This window comes from Dasypus novemcinctus, chromosome 14 (genome assembly GCF_030445035.2).
Source record: "Dasypus novemcinctus isolate mDasNov1 chromosome 14, mDasNov1.1.hap2, whole genome shotgun sequence".
Lineage (NCBI taxonomy): Eukaryota > Metazoa > Chordata > Mammalia > Cingulata > Dasypodidae > Dasypus > Dasypus novemcinctus.
The window spans coordinates 98,779,544-98,795,955 of NC_080686.1; the positions used below are offsets into that span (position 1 = coordinate 98,779,544).

General features: G+C 37.1%; 1 protein-coding gene across 3 annotated transcripts in view; it reads left to right on the forward strand.

Annotated features, from left to right (window-relative positions):
• KHDRBS3 (KH RNA binding domain containing, signal transduction associated 3) overlaps positions 1 to 16,412 on the forward strand; it is a 191,688-nt gene that overhangs the window by 67,615 nt on the left and 107,661 nt on the right. For all 3 annotated transcript variants that reach the window (XM_058276081.2, XM_058276082.2, XM_058276083.1), the window contains exon 2: positions 7,203 to 7,321. In XM_058276081.2, the coding sequence (XP_058132064.1) occupies positions 7,203 to 7,321 (119 nt within the window). The remainder of the gene's footprint in view (positions 1 to 7,202; positions 7,322 to 16,412) is intronic.

Here is a 16,412-nt window from a genome sequence, read left to right on the forward strand (position 1 = left end):
TTCAGGCATTATTACTTTGAATATCCTCTCTACCTTTTTCTTCTTCTTCTGGAACTCCCAAATTGATTATAGTGGTAAGCTTGATGGTATCCCACAGGTTCCTCAGGCTTTGTTCACTTTTCTTCATTTTTTCTTCTTTGTGTTCCTCAGACTAGTGTGGTGATTTCATGTCTTATTTTCCAGTTCACCTATTCTTCTTTCTAATTCCAACTCCAATCTGCTGTTGAACCTCTCTAAGAAATTTTAAATTTCTCTTACTGTGGTTTTCAGTTCTGTTTGATTCCTTTTCATAATTTCCACCTTTATTTTGTTATTCTCTTTGTGATCATCATTTTCCTGATTTCCTTTAGTTCTTTCTCCATGTTCTCCTTTAGCTTTTTAAAATTTTTATTTATTTTTTTAATAAAGAGGTTGAAGGTTTTACAGAAAAATCATGCAGAAAATACACTTTGTATTAGTATGGTCCTTTGTTACAATTGATGAAATGATATTGTAGTAGTACTATTAATCATAGTACATAGCTTTGTTTCCTTTAGCTTTCTGAATATATTTAGGATCAGCTTTTTAAAGTCTTCGTCTGTAGTGTCTGAGGTCTGGTTCTCCTTATTGATGGTTTCTAATGGTTTAATGTTATCCTTTGCTGGAGCCATTCCTTCTGGTTCTTTGTATGTTTTATGATCTTTTGTTGAAACCTGAACATTTTGATATTTAATGTATTATTGCTGGAATTTAGACTCTTAGGTTCTCTAAGCTTTTATCTAGCTAGTGTTACGACAGAGCTTTTCTTGAATGCTGCTGTCTTTCAGAGCTTGTCCATAAAACGAGTTTAGGGAGTATCTTCAGGCCAAAGTGTAGGGCTCTCTGATCCTTTCTGTGCATGCCTTTTTTGGGGGGCATGCCTGTATGGCTGTGTGAATTCCTCCATTTACATCGTTACAAATGTTTCTTCTTTGCTAGGAAACAGTGTCTTCCTGGCCCAGATGGACACTCTATGCCCCTCAGCCAGCAATCCCCTGCCCCAGGCAGCCATGACTTGACTGCTCTCCCACAGCATTCTGCAGGAAAATTCCATGAGTCACCTTGTATTTGCAGAGCACATTGTTGAATGGTGAGCTTGATTCAGTACCTAAGTCATCAGCCAGACAGATTGAGCCAGGCATACACACTTCGGTATGTACGCAAGGTTTTACTTAGGTTTCTTGAGAGCAAGGAATAAGGGACCCATGCTGTGAGCTTGGGCTAGCTCTGAGTCAACCCAGTGAGTGGCATGAGAAGCTCCAGCCAGGACACTTTTTCTTTTCTAATTTACAAATAGATATAGTTTTACTTCTTCTTCCTTTACAATCTTTTTTTAACAAATCAGTTCAAAGTCTTTAAGTTCACCCTCATTTTTGAAGGACAGTTTTATTGGATACAGAGTTCTTTTTCTCTTTCAGTACCTTAAATCCATCATACCACTTTCTTCTTACCTCCGTGGTTTCTGATGAGAGGTCAGAACTTAATCTTAGTGAGGTTCCTTTGAATGTGATGCTTTAGTTTTTTCTTGCTGCTTTCAGAATCCTCTTTATCTCTGATATTTGTCATCCTGAATAGTAGTTGTCTCTGAGTAGGTCTATTCAGATTTATTCTGTTTGGGATGCGTTATCCTTCTTCGATATTCATATTTATGTCTTTCGTAAGGGTTAGGAAGTTTTCAGTCTTTATTTCCACAGATGCTATTTTTGCCCCTGTTCAACTTTCTTCTCCTTCTGGGACACCAATAACACACCTTTGTGCATTTTGCATTGTCATTCAGTTCCCTCGTGTTCCTTTCATTCCATTCTTTTCTCTTTCTGGTCTTCTGCCTTTCCAGTTTGAATGTTCTGTCCTTGAAGTCACTAATTCTGTCTTTTAGCAATTCAAATCTGCTGTTATGTGCCTATAGTGTATTTTAATCTCACCCATCATGTCTTTCATTCCCATTAGCTCTGTTACTTTACCTTGTAGGCATATTTTTTCTTCAATTTTTTGAATTGATTTAGGAGATTTGTGTGACTATCATTGATTAGTTGTCATAAATCCTGTATCTTGTCAGGATATTTGGTTTGTTCCATTGTCTGGGCCATCTCTTCCGGTTTCCTAGTATGGCTTGTAATTTTTTGCTGATGTTTAGACATCTGAATGTGTGGGTGAATTTACTCTGCTGGTCAGTTTATCTCTTTTGCCTAGTGGTGGTTTTTTGTTGTTTTTCCCATACCTCTTCTGATTTTTGGTTTAACTTATTCTGAATCTTTAAAATTGTCCAGCTAAAGTTATGAAAATCAAACCAGGGATTCAATTATGTGGTGCAGATGTTCTCCCAGGGTTGAGGCTAGAGAGACCGAAAAGCAGTTGTTCTCCTTGCAATTTCATAGCCAGCCAGCAGTTGGAGCTCATTGGTGAATCTTTCCATGGATGTGTTTATTTTAGCCTCTGCTTTCCTATGTTACTGGTCTGCAAGTTCACTGAAGAGTAGCCACCCAACTCATCCTCCCTCTTGCCTCGAAACAGCTGGCAGGGAGGAAGAAGTCTGTTTGCCTCTAAAGTCGGCTTCAGTGAGCTAGGAATTTTTATCCAGACTTAATATCTGAAGGTAGGGATGGGGGCCCTTCCCAGCTGCCTTGGGGTTTTAGTAACGCATGTTTGTTGTTGGAAGTTCTTCAACTCTCTGTTCTTTGCCCCTCTATTCTTTGCCCTCCTGAGAGTTGGCACAGCCCTCTCCTAATCTGCTGACCCTGTAAACCTGAAGTACCGCTGATCCTCTAAAACTGAAAAAGCTGAGACAAAGTAGAAATAGTTTAGTTGTGCTTAATCCTGTGATAGAATTTAAGCAGTTTTAATGAAGACTTGCACTACTATGATTTTTTATATTAAAAACTTATTGAGATTCAAAGATTATTTGGTTGTTTTTTATTCGATTTGTGGATTTTAGTAATTTTGTTAGGTTTAAAAGGAGAATTGGCTATTGCTTTAGGAAGCTCTGTATGGGATTGAGGGGAAAACAAAATAAAATCAAATGATCAAATCAAAACTTAAAACAATATATTATTACTGAAACTAGATTTCTTGGCTGATAGAAATTCAGTGTCCATAGTTTGAAAGCATAGGATTTAATCCCCTATACTATCTAAAACTGTAATCACAGATTTGCTTATTATTTCTGAGCTGGAGGATGACTTTGGTACACTAAACTTTATGTTACGAAATGTAATCTAGGGATTAGAGAGAGGCAAATCCTCTAAGCATCCGACCTTGAAAATTTGATTGGATTTCTTCTGTGGTTGGCCTTCCTTGCTGCAATTAACCCAAGGGTTATATCCCTCCTAGTGGGTGTCAAAAGTCCTGTCCTAGGAAAGATCAGAAGGGTGGTAGCATTGGTTTGAACTTCCACTTATAGTTAGACATGCGTGCTAACCAGGTGCCTGAAGATTTCATAGATTATTTTGTGCAGTTCCCCATTTCTTTTCTATTTTAGTCTATTGGATTTTGTAAAAATATTGAACTACTTATCCTCAACTAGAAAAAATTGATTGGACAGTGCATATTGAATGACAACAGCAAATATTTAACCAGTTTTGAATTTTCTAGCTGGAGGGAAGTAGGGCCTTAGAAAAGGGCATCTGGAGTGATGGTTTATGCTAGGGCTGGTTCACCCCCATGATGAGCCTCTTTCTATGGTGGTACCTGCATTTGTCCCTGAAATGCAAACCCACATGCTTTGCTGTCCTCACATGGCATTGGGCTTTAATTATTATTATCTTTTTAAAAAGAATAATTCTTAAACAGTGAACTATTATATTGCAGTATATTTTAATTCAAAGCTTACTTAAATTAACATCAAGGTATTTTGGTGACCTAAGCTTTGCAAAGCTGTGTATATCCAAAGAGGAAATTCAGTATTTTATATAGATTTTCATTATTTTCTTCTTTAAAATCACCCCAGGCATATCTCAAACTTTAACATAGTATATGGTAAAATACTGTTTTTAAATTTCACCTATATTTCTTTACTTGAATGTTACTGATGTCACTGGTGCAAGGATAGAACATTTGGAATCTTAATGTTACTGAGTTAAATATCAAATTGTGTCTCTGGTGTGAATTCTCAAAAATTATAACCAAGGATTTTTAATTTGAAAGCAAAATATGTAGTTAAATCTATTTTGACTCATATCCCTACATAAAATTTTTTTTTAGATTTTTTTTTGAGGAGGTCGTTTTGAGTGTACCTAATTTTGCTGAATCTTATAACTTTATTAAAGGCATTATCAATTCCAGCATAAATAGATAAATAAAAGGTCAAATTAATTTTCTTCTTCTTATTAAAGCTGAAGTCATGAATCATTATACTTGATGGAGCAGATAATGCATAACTTTTTGCTTCTTGTGCTCTTTACTAAGGGAAACAAAACTTAATTTAGCTCATTTCTACCATTCTGTTATTTTCAGACCTTGAGTACGTTTGTGTGTGTACACTTTGGAAAAAGTCCACATTCTTTTGAATCTATTGTATAAATTGAGAGGAAAACAAATTAACTTTGGAGTCAAACAGGAGTTTTATTCCCAATTCTGCCTTAACTACCTTTTTTTATCATAAAAGTGAGAAAAATAGTAGAGCCTCATTGGGTTACTGTGAAGATTAAATTATATATATTGGTCATTAGCATAGTATGTACAGCACAGCTCATTTCTCAGGAGGCATAGTTGCTCTTATTGGGACTATAATGCCTTACCCATATGCAACTCTTTTGAGAACTCATCTGAAACTATATGCTAAGTGCAGAGAAGGGCAAAAAAGGTAAACTGACCTATTTGTTAAATATTTATGATATCACGAGTAACTTGTTTTTCTAGATATATAACAACTCAATTGTGAATAGTCCCTTTAATTTAGACAGTAATAATATGATGGGCAGTATCATTAATTGAAGCATTCTTTAGAAAACTCGGATTTAGTAAAATAGACTTTTCTTGTTTTATCTGCTTTTATGTATTCTTGGGACTTTTAGTATGGTCATAACTAGTAAGAATGGACGGATTTATTAAAATTGGAAACAATTTTATCATTCCTGAATGACTTATAAATTAGCTTTACAAATAATGTTTATTTGCCCTTTTTTGAAAACTTCTTTGCAAGAGGTCACAAATCAAATGCCATCACTTTATTTTTCGAAACTGGATTCTTTTACTCAGAATAATAGAAATATAATTTTAAGAGAATTGTGGTCTCTTGAAGCTATTAAAAAGAATCATCCTAATCGTAATAGTCAACATTTATTGACTATCTTGCTGCAGGCACTAGACTGCTTGCTTTACATGGCTTATTTTACTTAATCCTTGGAACAGTCACAGTAGGCAGATGATCCCAGTGTTTTACAGGTAGGGAAACTGAGGCTTTGAGTATATCAGGTAACTGAATTCTGTGAGAGTGGTCGAATTGGCAGTTGAACCCAGCATATTAACCCTCAGAGTTCTCTTCTTAGTCTTTACATGTACTGACTTTGTATTATGTGTTTATAAATCACATAGAATCTCAAGGTTTTAGAACCAAATCCTTGAATGTGCTAGTTTAGACTATTTGTTTTAAATGTAAAGAAACTGGATCAAATGGTATTTTTTAGAGACTCACAAAGACAGTTAATTGGCCTATCAAGGTCCTAGAATCTTGAAATCTTTACATCCCATTTAATATCCTTTAAATTGTAACAGCTCCTAGTTGCTCATTGAAAATACTTATGTTTAATAGAAAACAGTCCAGCAATAAATGCACATCAGCAGTTGAATGGGGTGAAAGTTCCCCAATGTCCTTACTAGGCCCATCAGGCTCTTCAGTGGTGGTGAGTAGGAAGGAGGCTGGGAGCAGCTCAAGCCTCTAGCCTTGACCACATCCTCTCATTGTCCCAAGATGCCATGAAAATGTCATTTTCTTCCTGACAAACATGAAAAATGTTGGAGATATGGCAATAGTACACTGGAGTCAGACAAACATGGGAGTAAATCCTACCTTTGCCATTTATTAGTGAAGTCACCTCTCTGAGCCTCCTGTTTTTCATCTTTTCTGAGGCTTGAATTCCATCCTGAATGTGAAGCGCCAGGTCCAGGGATGGCACATATTAAATTCTTAAATATTCCTTGCTCAACACATGAAGCAGATAAATATTGGTAGCCCTCTGTACAGCTCCTGCCATCTTTGCTGCCTCTTCATGCTACTCTTTTCTTTGAGGCTAGCTGTCTTGTGGTCTTTGGAGGTGACAGTCCATTTACTTGTTTATCCACCCATAACTCAAACACCAATTTGTGTACCTCCTGTACAACCAAGTACCATAGGCAGTAACATGAATGAAACGATATACTCCTACTTTCCAGGACCAGGAACTTGAACCTGGCAAGTGCTTAGTAGTAGTTGTTTGCTGAATAAAGATAGAGACTTTACCCAAGACAAATTCGTGTCTTGGTTGGGGAGGCACCATCTTTGTTTTTGTGTCCTGAGGGCCGTGTTAGAGTGTAGAGTTGTATATAAAGTGCTTTGTGAGTATCAAGGTAGATCCTCCCACTGAGGGAAAGTGACATTTGCCCAGAAAAAGTGGGATTTAATGTGGTTGAGTATGGAAAGGAGATGTATGAAGATGACATCATCATTGTAGTACTTTGGGTATAGAAAAAAGTGTCGGCAAACACAAGAGTTGTAACAGGTGATGAGGTTAAGATTTTGTTGCGGGGGAGGCTGGTTGAGGTGTAGAAAGGAACTTTGAGGTCACCTTATACAGTCAATTCTCCGTTACACTGCCTCGGAGAGCCATGCGAAGTTGATGAACGGAGGAGCCAAAGTGCTTGCGGGCTTGTTTTTTGCTGTTAGATCAGCCTTACTCTGGGATTCCAGAATGCCCAGAGGAACATATTTTCTACTTTTATTTTTCCTGTGTTTGTTATCTAGCCCATTGTTCTCCTCCATTAGCATGGGCTATTGAGATTAGACTTTGCAGAGCCAAGATGTGTGCATTTTTTCCCTACTGAACTGGTGAAGAACCATTGATAAAACAGGACATATGTCATTACTAGAAAAAATGGCAGCATTTTAATAACCCTTATTTCTGTATTTTATTTCATGGCACAGTATAACTAACCATAACTCCCAACCTCTGTTCTTCTAATCACACACTTTATAACTTTTTTTTTCTCCACAGAAATAGAAAAGTTTCAAAAAGGAGAAGGCAAGGATGAAGAAAAGTACATTGATGTGGTGATTAATAAGAACATGAAGCTTGGACAGAAAGTGTTAATTCCTGTAAAACAGTTCCCTAAGGTAAGTCCTGAAGACTTGGCACAGGGGTGTTAGACTTCATCGCAAGGAAATAAATGTTTAATTTATATTGTCTGATAATATTCTAGCGATGCCCCTGTCCCTCTTTAAAGTTCGTTCACAACTTTCTTAGTGGCTACTGCCTCCACATCATGATATAATTTCTTCCATTGCTAGAATCATAATAAGTCTGTAGTAGAACACCAGTAAGTCTACTTTAGTCCATAGTTCATTACGTAATCCTGAGGATTCTAGAATGGTGATGTCCACTGTACCTCTAATTGAGAGGGGGCTGTGATCCCATCAGGCCGATGGATGGGGCTCTCTTGATTGCACTTGTAGACTCTCTCCTTCCTTGGTTTGGTAGTTGTCCGCCATCACCTCCTTGTTAGTTGTCCTGAGTGAGACCAATGAACTGGAGAGTAGGCATTGCAACTCTGTTGAGATTCAGCGCCCAACTGGCACATGGACAGCCTGAAGATTTGTCTCTTGGACATACACTTAAGAACTCTAGTACTAATTATAGGTTCAAGTAGAAGGACATAAGAGCCATGTATAGGGGAACCAGAACTGAGTCCACCTCTGTCAGTCTGGGGAGCATAAATTCTAAAGTAGGGCCCATTGGCAAGGCACCAAACTTCTAAGCTATCTGCCCTGACTGTAGTGTCTGGATGTCTCCAGTGCTCTGAGGAACCCAGCTATTTGTGGTAGTATCTCCTTTAGCAGTCATAGAGGTCCTGCTGAGAGGTGCATAAGCATAACCTCTGAAATGACCTCCCTATTCACTTTGAAGTCTCTAAGCCGTATAAACTCTATTGTCTGTATCTTCCCCCTCACTTTTGATCATGGTCTTTTTCCAATTGCATGCTAGTTGGTGCTTGGTGGTAATCCTTCTGTGCCAGGGAGGCTCATTCCCGGGAGTTATGTCCTTCCCCAAGGGGGAAGGTAAATGTATTTGTATGCTGAGGTCTTCTTAGAGAGAAGCCACATTTGAGTAACAAGGAGGCTCCCAGGAGGCAACTCTTAGGTACCCTATAATTCTAGGCTAAATTTCAGTTTCAAGAGTAAAGTTTCATAAGCACAGTCATCAATATCAAGGGCCCTTGAGTGGCTACTGGAGGTTCTGAGGGCAGGGAGAGGGAAAAACATTTTTGGGACTTGGGAATTGTTATTGTTATAATCAGTTGAGAACTAGGAAGCCTTACGTTTATTACCACCCACCTCTGCCTTTATTCAGTTTAGAGTTCAACCTTAGTATTTATTGTAAAACTCTAAACATTTGGTATATTCTTTTATTTACTACTTATTGTGTTTTTTAATCTAATATTTTAGTGCATTTATTTTTCATGTCAGGTATCAAACCATCCTAAATCCCTTTTGAAATAAGTTAAATAGACATCTTTTCCAACATTCTATTTTAAAATTTAAAAATGTACAGCAAAGTCAGAAGTTTACATTGATGACCACTATGCGCTTAACACCCAGATTCTACCATTCACATTGTTATACTTCATTTATCACATATTTGTCCCTTCCTCTCTCCATCAAGCATCCTATTTTTGACACATTTCAGTGTAAATTGGAAAAATACTTGAGCATGTATACCATTAACTGAGTTCTATATATTTTACAGTTTTTATGCTAAATTATATATAATGAAATGCTGAAATCTTAATATACAATTAACTGATGACTTTTGAAAAATAGCTACTCTCTTATTGCATTCTGGTATCCAGACAGAATATTACCATCACACCAGAAAGTTCCTTTATGTACCTCCCTAGGTAATTGCAGTAATTCCTCTTGAGGCAACCGTTGCTCTGCTTTTTCCCCCTACCTACTTATTCTAGAACTTTCTATAAATGGAATCATACGATTATGTCCTGTTTTGTAGAAGGCTTCTTTCATTTCGCGCGTAGTTTTTAAAATTCTTGCATATTATTGTAATTACCAAGTTTATTTCTGTTTATGAACTAAATAGTAGCCCCTTTTGTCAATATACCACAGTTTACCCATTTGCTGGAAATCTAAGTTATAAAGATATCCTTTTGGCTTTTACTTTTAGGTCTGTGTGCATCTCAAATTAATTTTTATGTATAACAAATTCACTTTTTTGTAATACCCATATTGATACCCAGTTTTTCCAGCACATTTGTTGAAAGGTGTTTTTACTCTCTTGATTGTTATGGCACCTTTGATGAAAAATCCAAAAGCCATGTAAGTGGGGGACTATTTCTGAGCTTTTATTCTCTTCCGTTAATCTACTTATTGATCCTTATGCCAAAACCATACTGCCTTGATTACTTTAGCATTATAGTAAGACTTGAAGTTAGACAATGTTTTGTCTTCTATCTTCTTTTTCAGAATTTCTTGGATATTCTAAGTCCTTTGTAATTCCATCTATATTTCAAGAGTATATTTGCCACCTTCCAGAAAACAAACTTCTGGAAATATGACTGCAATTGCATTGAGTCTGTCAATCAGTTTGGGGGAGATTTATCATCTTAACAATACTGAGTCTTCCATTCCTTGATCATGGTGTACCTCTCCATTTATTTAGGTCTTTAATTTCTGTCAGCAGTGTTTTTACATGCTTTGTAGGATAATGATTTTGTATGTCTTTTATTAAACTTATACCTAAATATTTTTTGTTTTTTGATATTATTGTAAATTGAATATTTTAAAAATTTCATTTTCCAATTTTTTTCCTTTAATTATGAAATTTTGTATATTAACCTTGTATTCTCCTGCCACCTTGCTAAATTCATTTATTAGTTAAAGTATATCACTCATACATAAACATAGATAAACAGTAAGTGTATAGTAATAGTTGTGAATTTACAAAACAAACATACATAGCATCATACAGGACTCTCATATCTCACCCTATCACCAATGCCTTGCATTGTTGTTAAACATTTTTAACTAATGATTAAAGAGCATCGTCAAAATATTACTACTAACCAAAGTATTTTTCCCCAACCCACCCTATTATTATTATCTTTATATTATTTATATATGAACATACATAAGCAATTAAGTGTATAGTGAAAGTTGTGACTTACAAAGCAAACATGCGTAACATCATACAGCGGTCCCATACATCAACCCTCCACCAACACCTTACATTGTCATGAGACATTTGTTACAAATTATGAAAGAATATTGTCAAAATCTTACTACTAATTATAGTCCTTACCTTACATTTGGTGTGTTTCCCCCCCAACCCACCCTATTATTATTATTAAAAAATATTTTTATGGCAGAAGTTGTAAATTTATAAAAGTCATGTACAAGTGCAGAATTCCAAAACAATACTCCTCTATCAACACACCACACTGTGGTGGAACATTGGTTACAGATTATAAAATAATACCATCTGATTGTTACCACATCCATAGTGTACATTTGGCACACATTTTCTATACTGCCCTATTATCAGCACAGTATATTTTTGGCATAGATACATATTATGTTATTATTGCTAACCACAGTCCATAGGTCACCCCAGTTTTATTTTTCCCATGCTTCTCTACATTCCCACCACCCTGTAATAGTTATATATATTTGCTCTTGTATCTGTACCATCAACCACAATTCTCACCTACCTCTGGGTTTATTGTGCTATTCAGTTCCTGGATTATTCTCTAGCATTCTGTCAGTTGGCATTTACACGCATAGGCTACCATTTTCAGCCACATCCCCATTTATAAACTAGCTGTTACTCACTGTATGTTACCATCTACTCTATACATTTCCACCCTTTTATAGTACAGCTCTTTAAAACTTTTACGTACATTAAACATCACTTGTCCATCTCAGTCCTCCTCTTATTTCCTTTAAGAATCCACCCCTACCACCAGGTCTTGAAGATATTTTCCTACATTTTCTTCCAGAAGCTTTATAATTTTTGCTTTTATATTAGGTTTCTGATCCATTTTGAATTAATTTTAGGATAAGGTGTGAGAGAAGGGTCCTCTTTCCTTCTTTTGACTGTGGATATCCAGTTCTCTCAGCGCCATTTGTTGAATGGACTGTTGTTCCTGAGCTATGTTGGTTTGACAAGCTAGTAAAAAATCGATTGACCATACATGTGAGGGCCTGTTTCTGAACCATCAGTTTGGTTCCATTGGTCTGTGTGTCTGTCTTTATGCCAGTACCATGCTGTTTTTTCCACTGTAGCTCAGTAAAATGATTTAAAGTCTGGAGATGAGAGTTTGCTTTTCCTTTTTAAGATGTTTTTGGCTATTCAGGACCTCTACCCTTCCAAATAAATTTGATAATCATGTTTTCAATTTAAAAAAAATGCTGGTGGAATTTTTATTGGGATTGCATGAAATGTCTATAACATATTTTGGTAGAATCGACTTCTTAATTATATTTAGTCTTCCAATCAGTGACCATCGAATGTTCTTCCATTATTTAGGCCTTTTAAAATTTCTTTTAAAATTGAATCATAGTTTTCTGAATACAAGTCCTTTACATCATTGGTTAAGTTTATTTCTGACTATTTGGGTTTTATGTGTCATATTTTGTTTTCACTATTTTGACACTTTTAGTTACTTTTATTGATAGAATCTTCATTTTTAGATGCTCTTCCAGGCCTCTCCCTCCTGCCTTTTCTTTTCAGGCTCTAGCACACCCTTGAATATTTCCTGAAAATCTGGTCTCTTGGTTAGAAATTCTCTCAGTTTCTGTTTATCTGTGAATATTTGAAACTTATTCTCATTTTTGAAAGGCAACCTTACCACATATAAGATTTTTGGCCTGAATATTTTCTCTTAGAGTATCTTTTTTTTGTTTGTTTGTGTTAGGCCAGTAATTTATTCAGGCAGGAAGGGAAGAGAAATGAGAGAAAATAACAGATCAGGGGTCCCAGGTAGAGTGGAAGGGGTCGAGAAGTGATAAAGAGGAGTGATTTATTTATAGGCTACATTTCCCCATTATAAGTTATAAATCCCCAGGTTTACTTGTGTTGTGATCCAAGTGGGGGAGAAGACAGCCAGAGTTGGAGTCCATAGGCAAGAGCTTTCTTGTAGTATCTTAAATATATCAGACAACTGTCTTCTTGCCTCCATGGTTTCTGGTGGGAAATCAGCACTTAATCTTATTGGGTATCCCTTATGTGTTATGCATTGCTCAGAATTCTCTTAGTCTTTGGTATTTGACATTCTGATTAGTATGTGTCTTGGAGTTGGTCCATTTGGGTTTTTTTGGATGAGAGTACATCGTGCTTCTTGAACATGGTTATCTATGCCCTTCATTAGGGTTAGGAAATTTTCTAGCATTATTTCTTCAAATATTCCTTCTGCCCCTTTTCCCTTCTTTTCGCCTTCTCGGACAACAATGATATGTTTGTTTACATGTCTTTTGCTGTCATTTAGTTCCCCGAGAACTTGTTAATTTCTTCAAGCTCACCAATTCTTTCTTCTGCCTCAAATCTGCTGGTACATGATTCTGAAGTATTTTTAATTTTATTTATTGCAGCTTTCATTCCCATAAGATCTGCTGTTTTTCTGTGTATGCTTTCAAATTCTGCTTTGTGCTTATCCAGTGTCTTCTTAATATCCTTAAACTATTTAGCCATCTCATTGAATTTATTAAAGAGATTTGCTTGCAGTGAACACACACCGATTATGCTTAGTTGTCTCAACTCCTTTATGTCATCTGGAAGCTTATCTTGTTCCTTTAACTGGGCCATATCTTCCTGTTTCTTGGTGTGGATTGTTCTTTTGTTGGTGTCTTGGCATCTGACTTACTAGAGTATTTATTCTGGGTGCAGTTTTTCTCTTTAGTTTAGGTCTTCCTGCCCTTTCTTCCTCGCTGGTTGTGCCATAGCAGCCAAGGGTGTAGTTGGTGCTGTAAGCTGTGGAGGTTTAAGTTGCCCCAGGGACGGATGAAGCTTCTCCCAACTTTCTCCCTTGCCAGGGGTAGGGACAGAGTCACAGCTGTGTTGAATAATCCAAGTCGTGCAGTCCTAGAGTGTAGTTGCCCAGAGAGGCTGATGAAGCTTCATGCCTTTTTCTCCCCTGCCTGGGGTGGGGATGGAGCTGCAGGTATGGGCAGCAATGTATGCAGTATGGGTCCAAGATGACCGCAGTTGCCCCGGTAGACTTCTGATTATTCAGTGTGTGCCAGCCAAATGTACCTACAGTTACCTGGATAGGCTGGTACTGGGCGTGCATCCTTCCTCCCTGTTGGAGGTGAGGCTGGGGCCTAGGCTAGAGCTGCAATCTGATCTGGATGGAAAGAAGCTGGTCCCTACCAGTACTGTGATTTTCTCTCCACACCTATTGCCTTTGTGCCAGATGTGGAGTTAAGATGGCAACTACTGACCTCTTTCTGACTTGGACAGGTTCAAACTTTAGTTGTTCTTAGGATTACACTTTAGGCAGCCGGATTTACTCATCAGTAGCTGAAGTTAGTGCCCAACTTTCTTTTCCTCCCCCGTTTTTGGGAAGTGGTGGTTTTATTTCCAGCCGCGGAACAGCTGACAAGGTGGCTTGTACATCCAGGATGATGGGCACTGGCCTCCGTGGCATGGAGCCTCTACTTACTGTTCTTCTCTGAAGATTCTTCATTTCTTCAAGGATGTGGCAGGATGTCGTTCTGGCCTCCTGCAGCCCCCAAACCAGTGCTTCAGGTAGCTCTGGGTGTTTACTAACTGCCTCGTAGCAGAAGCTGACTCTAGGAGCTCCTTACCTTCTAACATCTTGCAGTTGTCTCCTCTTTAGGTTATTTTATGTAAACAATCATGTTATCTGCTTAAAGTTTTTTCTTTTATAATTTATATACCTTTTATTTCTTTCTTTTGCATTATTATATTGGCTATGATCTCTAGAATAATGTTGAATAGAATTGGTTCAAGTGGATTATTCCCTGTCTTAAGAAGAAATCATTCAGCATTTTATTATTTAGAACTATAATTCTAATAATAGGTTATAGATGACCTTTGTTAGGTGAAAGAAGTTCCCTTCTATTTCAATGTTGCTGAGAGCTTTGATCCTGAGTTGGATTTATTGAAAAGAGCAACTGGAATTACTCTTCTACCAAAGTAGTGTTTATTGCAGTGAATCATGTTCATTGATTTTGCTAATTTAGACCAACTTTGCATTCCTGGGCTTAAACCCTACTTGTTGTGATTGTTATCCTTTTTATATATTGATGGATTCAGTTTGCCAATATTGTGTAAACTAACTTTACATCTATGTTTATGAGTAAAACTGTTCTGTAAATTTGGGTTTTGAGATTTTATTATTATTATTATTTTGTAATATCTTTGTCAGATTTTGCTATTAGGGTTATTCTGGTTTCATAAACTAAGTGGGGAAGTATTCCTTTCTTTTTGTTCTCGTATATTGGATTAGTGTTTTTTTTCCCCAATACTGAAAAAATTTACTAGTGAAGTTTTCTGGATTTGGAATTTAATTCAGTATCTTTAATTGATATGGGACTTGTCAGATTTTCCATGACATCTTTTGTGAAAATTTTCAGTTGTGTTTTTCAATGGCTTCTGTCCATTTTATCAATATTTAAACCTTTGCTTTTTCAAATACTTTCTTCTGACCCTTTTTCTCTACCTCTTTTGAGACCTCAGTTATACATATATTAGACGTTCGATATTGTCAGAGGTTCCTTTGGCTCTCTTGATTTTTCTTTTTCCTTTCCTTTTTTCAGATTGCATAATTATTACACCTGTATCTTTAAGCTCAGTGATTCTTACTTTTGTCATCTCCATTTTGCTAGTAAGCCCTTCAGGTGACTTTTTAAATGCCAGGTATCGTACTTTACTGTTTCAGAATTTTCACTTGATCCATTTATACATGTGTGTGCACATGCATGCATACACACACATTTTTTTTTTTAAACCACTCCAGGGGTTTTCTATTTTTTCCCTCATTGCATGGGTTGTTTTCCTTATGTCACTGAGCATAGTTATAATAGGTACTTTAAACTCCTACCTGCTAATTTCAAAATCTTGGTCATCTCAGGCTTGGCCTGCAGTTATGGCCTTTGCTCTTGTTAATGAGTCACATTGTTCTTGTCATTGGCATATTGAGTAATTTTGAATTGTATAATGGGAACTGTGAATGTTCTGTTGCGGAAACTTTGCAATCTGTTATATTCCTTGGAATATATGTCATTTGTGTGTGTGTGTTAGCAGCCACTTACTTAGTTGGATTCAAAATGCAAACTTTCCCAGGGGTAGGAGTTCATATCTCAGTTCCATTCTTTCCTTTTTTTTTGACTGTTGTACTTTGTTTTTGTTTTTTAAAAAGATTTATTTATTTAGTTAGTTTCCCACTCCCCCCACCCTGCTGTTTTTGCTGTCTGTGTCCATTCACTGTGTGGTCTTCTGTTTCTGTTTCTCTTTTTGTCTTCTCTTCTCATTTTTTCTCCTCTAAGATTCAATCCTGGGGTCCTCTGATGTCGAGAGAGGTTCACTGTCAGCTGAGCCACCTCAGTCCTGGTTTCTGCTGTGCTTCACCTTTACTCTCCCCTTTGTCTCTTTTGTTGCATCATCATCTTGCTGTATGACTCACTTGCACAAGCACTGGCTCGCCATGCGGGCACTCACCTTACCACATGGGCGCTTGAGCGGGTACTTAGCTTACCGTGCAGGCACTTACCTCATTGCGCGGGCATTCGGCTTGCTACGTGGGCACTGACTCACTGTGCAGGCACACTATCTCTCCTTTTTCACCAGGAGGACCCAGGTATTGAACCCAGGTCCTCCCATATGATAGGCGGAAGCCCTATCATTTGAGCCACATCCACTTCCCACTTTGGTTCTTTTTTATATGCATGATTCAGGAGTCAGGCAGAGATTTTGGCAGATTTTATACACGAAATTTGGGGCTCCCCAGCTCTGGCTCTGTCTTCTCATATTCTTTTTTCACATTTCAGCACAGTGTTTGCCCTGAAACACTGCTTGTCAGGCTAAAATTAAAAAATCAGTAGCTTCACCCCAGACCATTTCTTTCTTTTATGTGTTAACTCCCTTCCAGAATCTGCCTGTTTTTTCATAACTCCAGAGACTTCAGATAGTTCATTATAGTTTTATTTTGATTAAATTTTACAGTTACTCTGTATA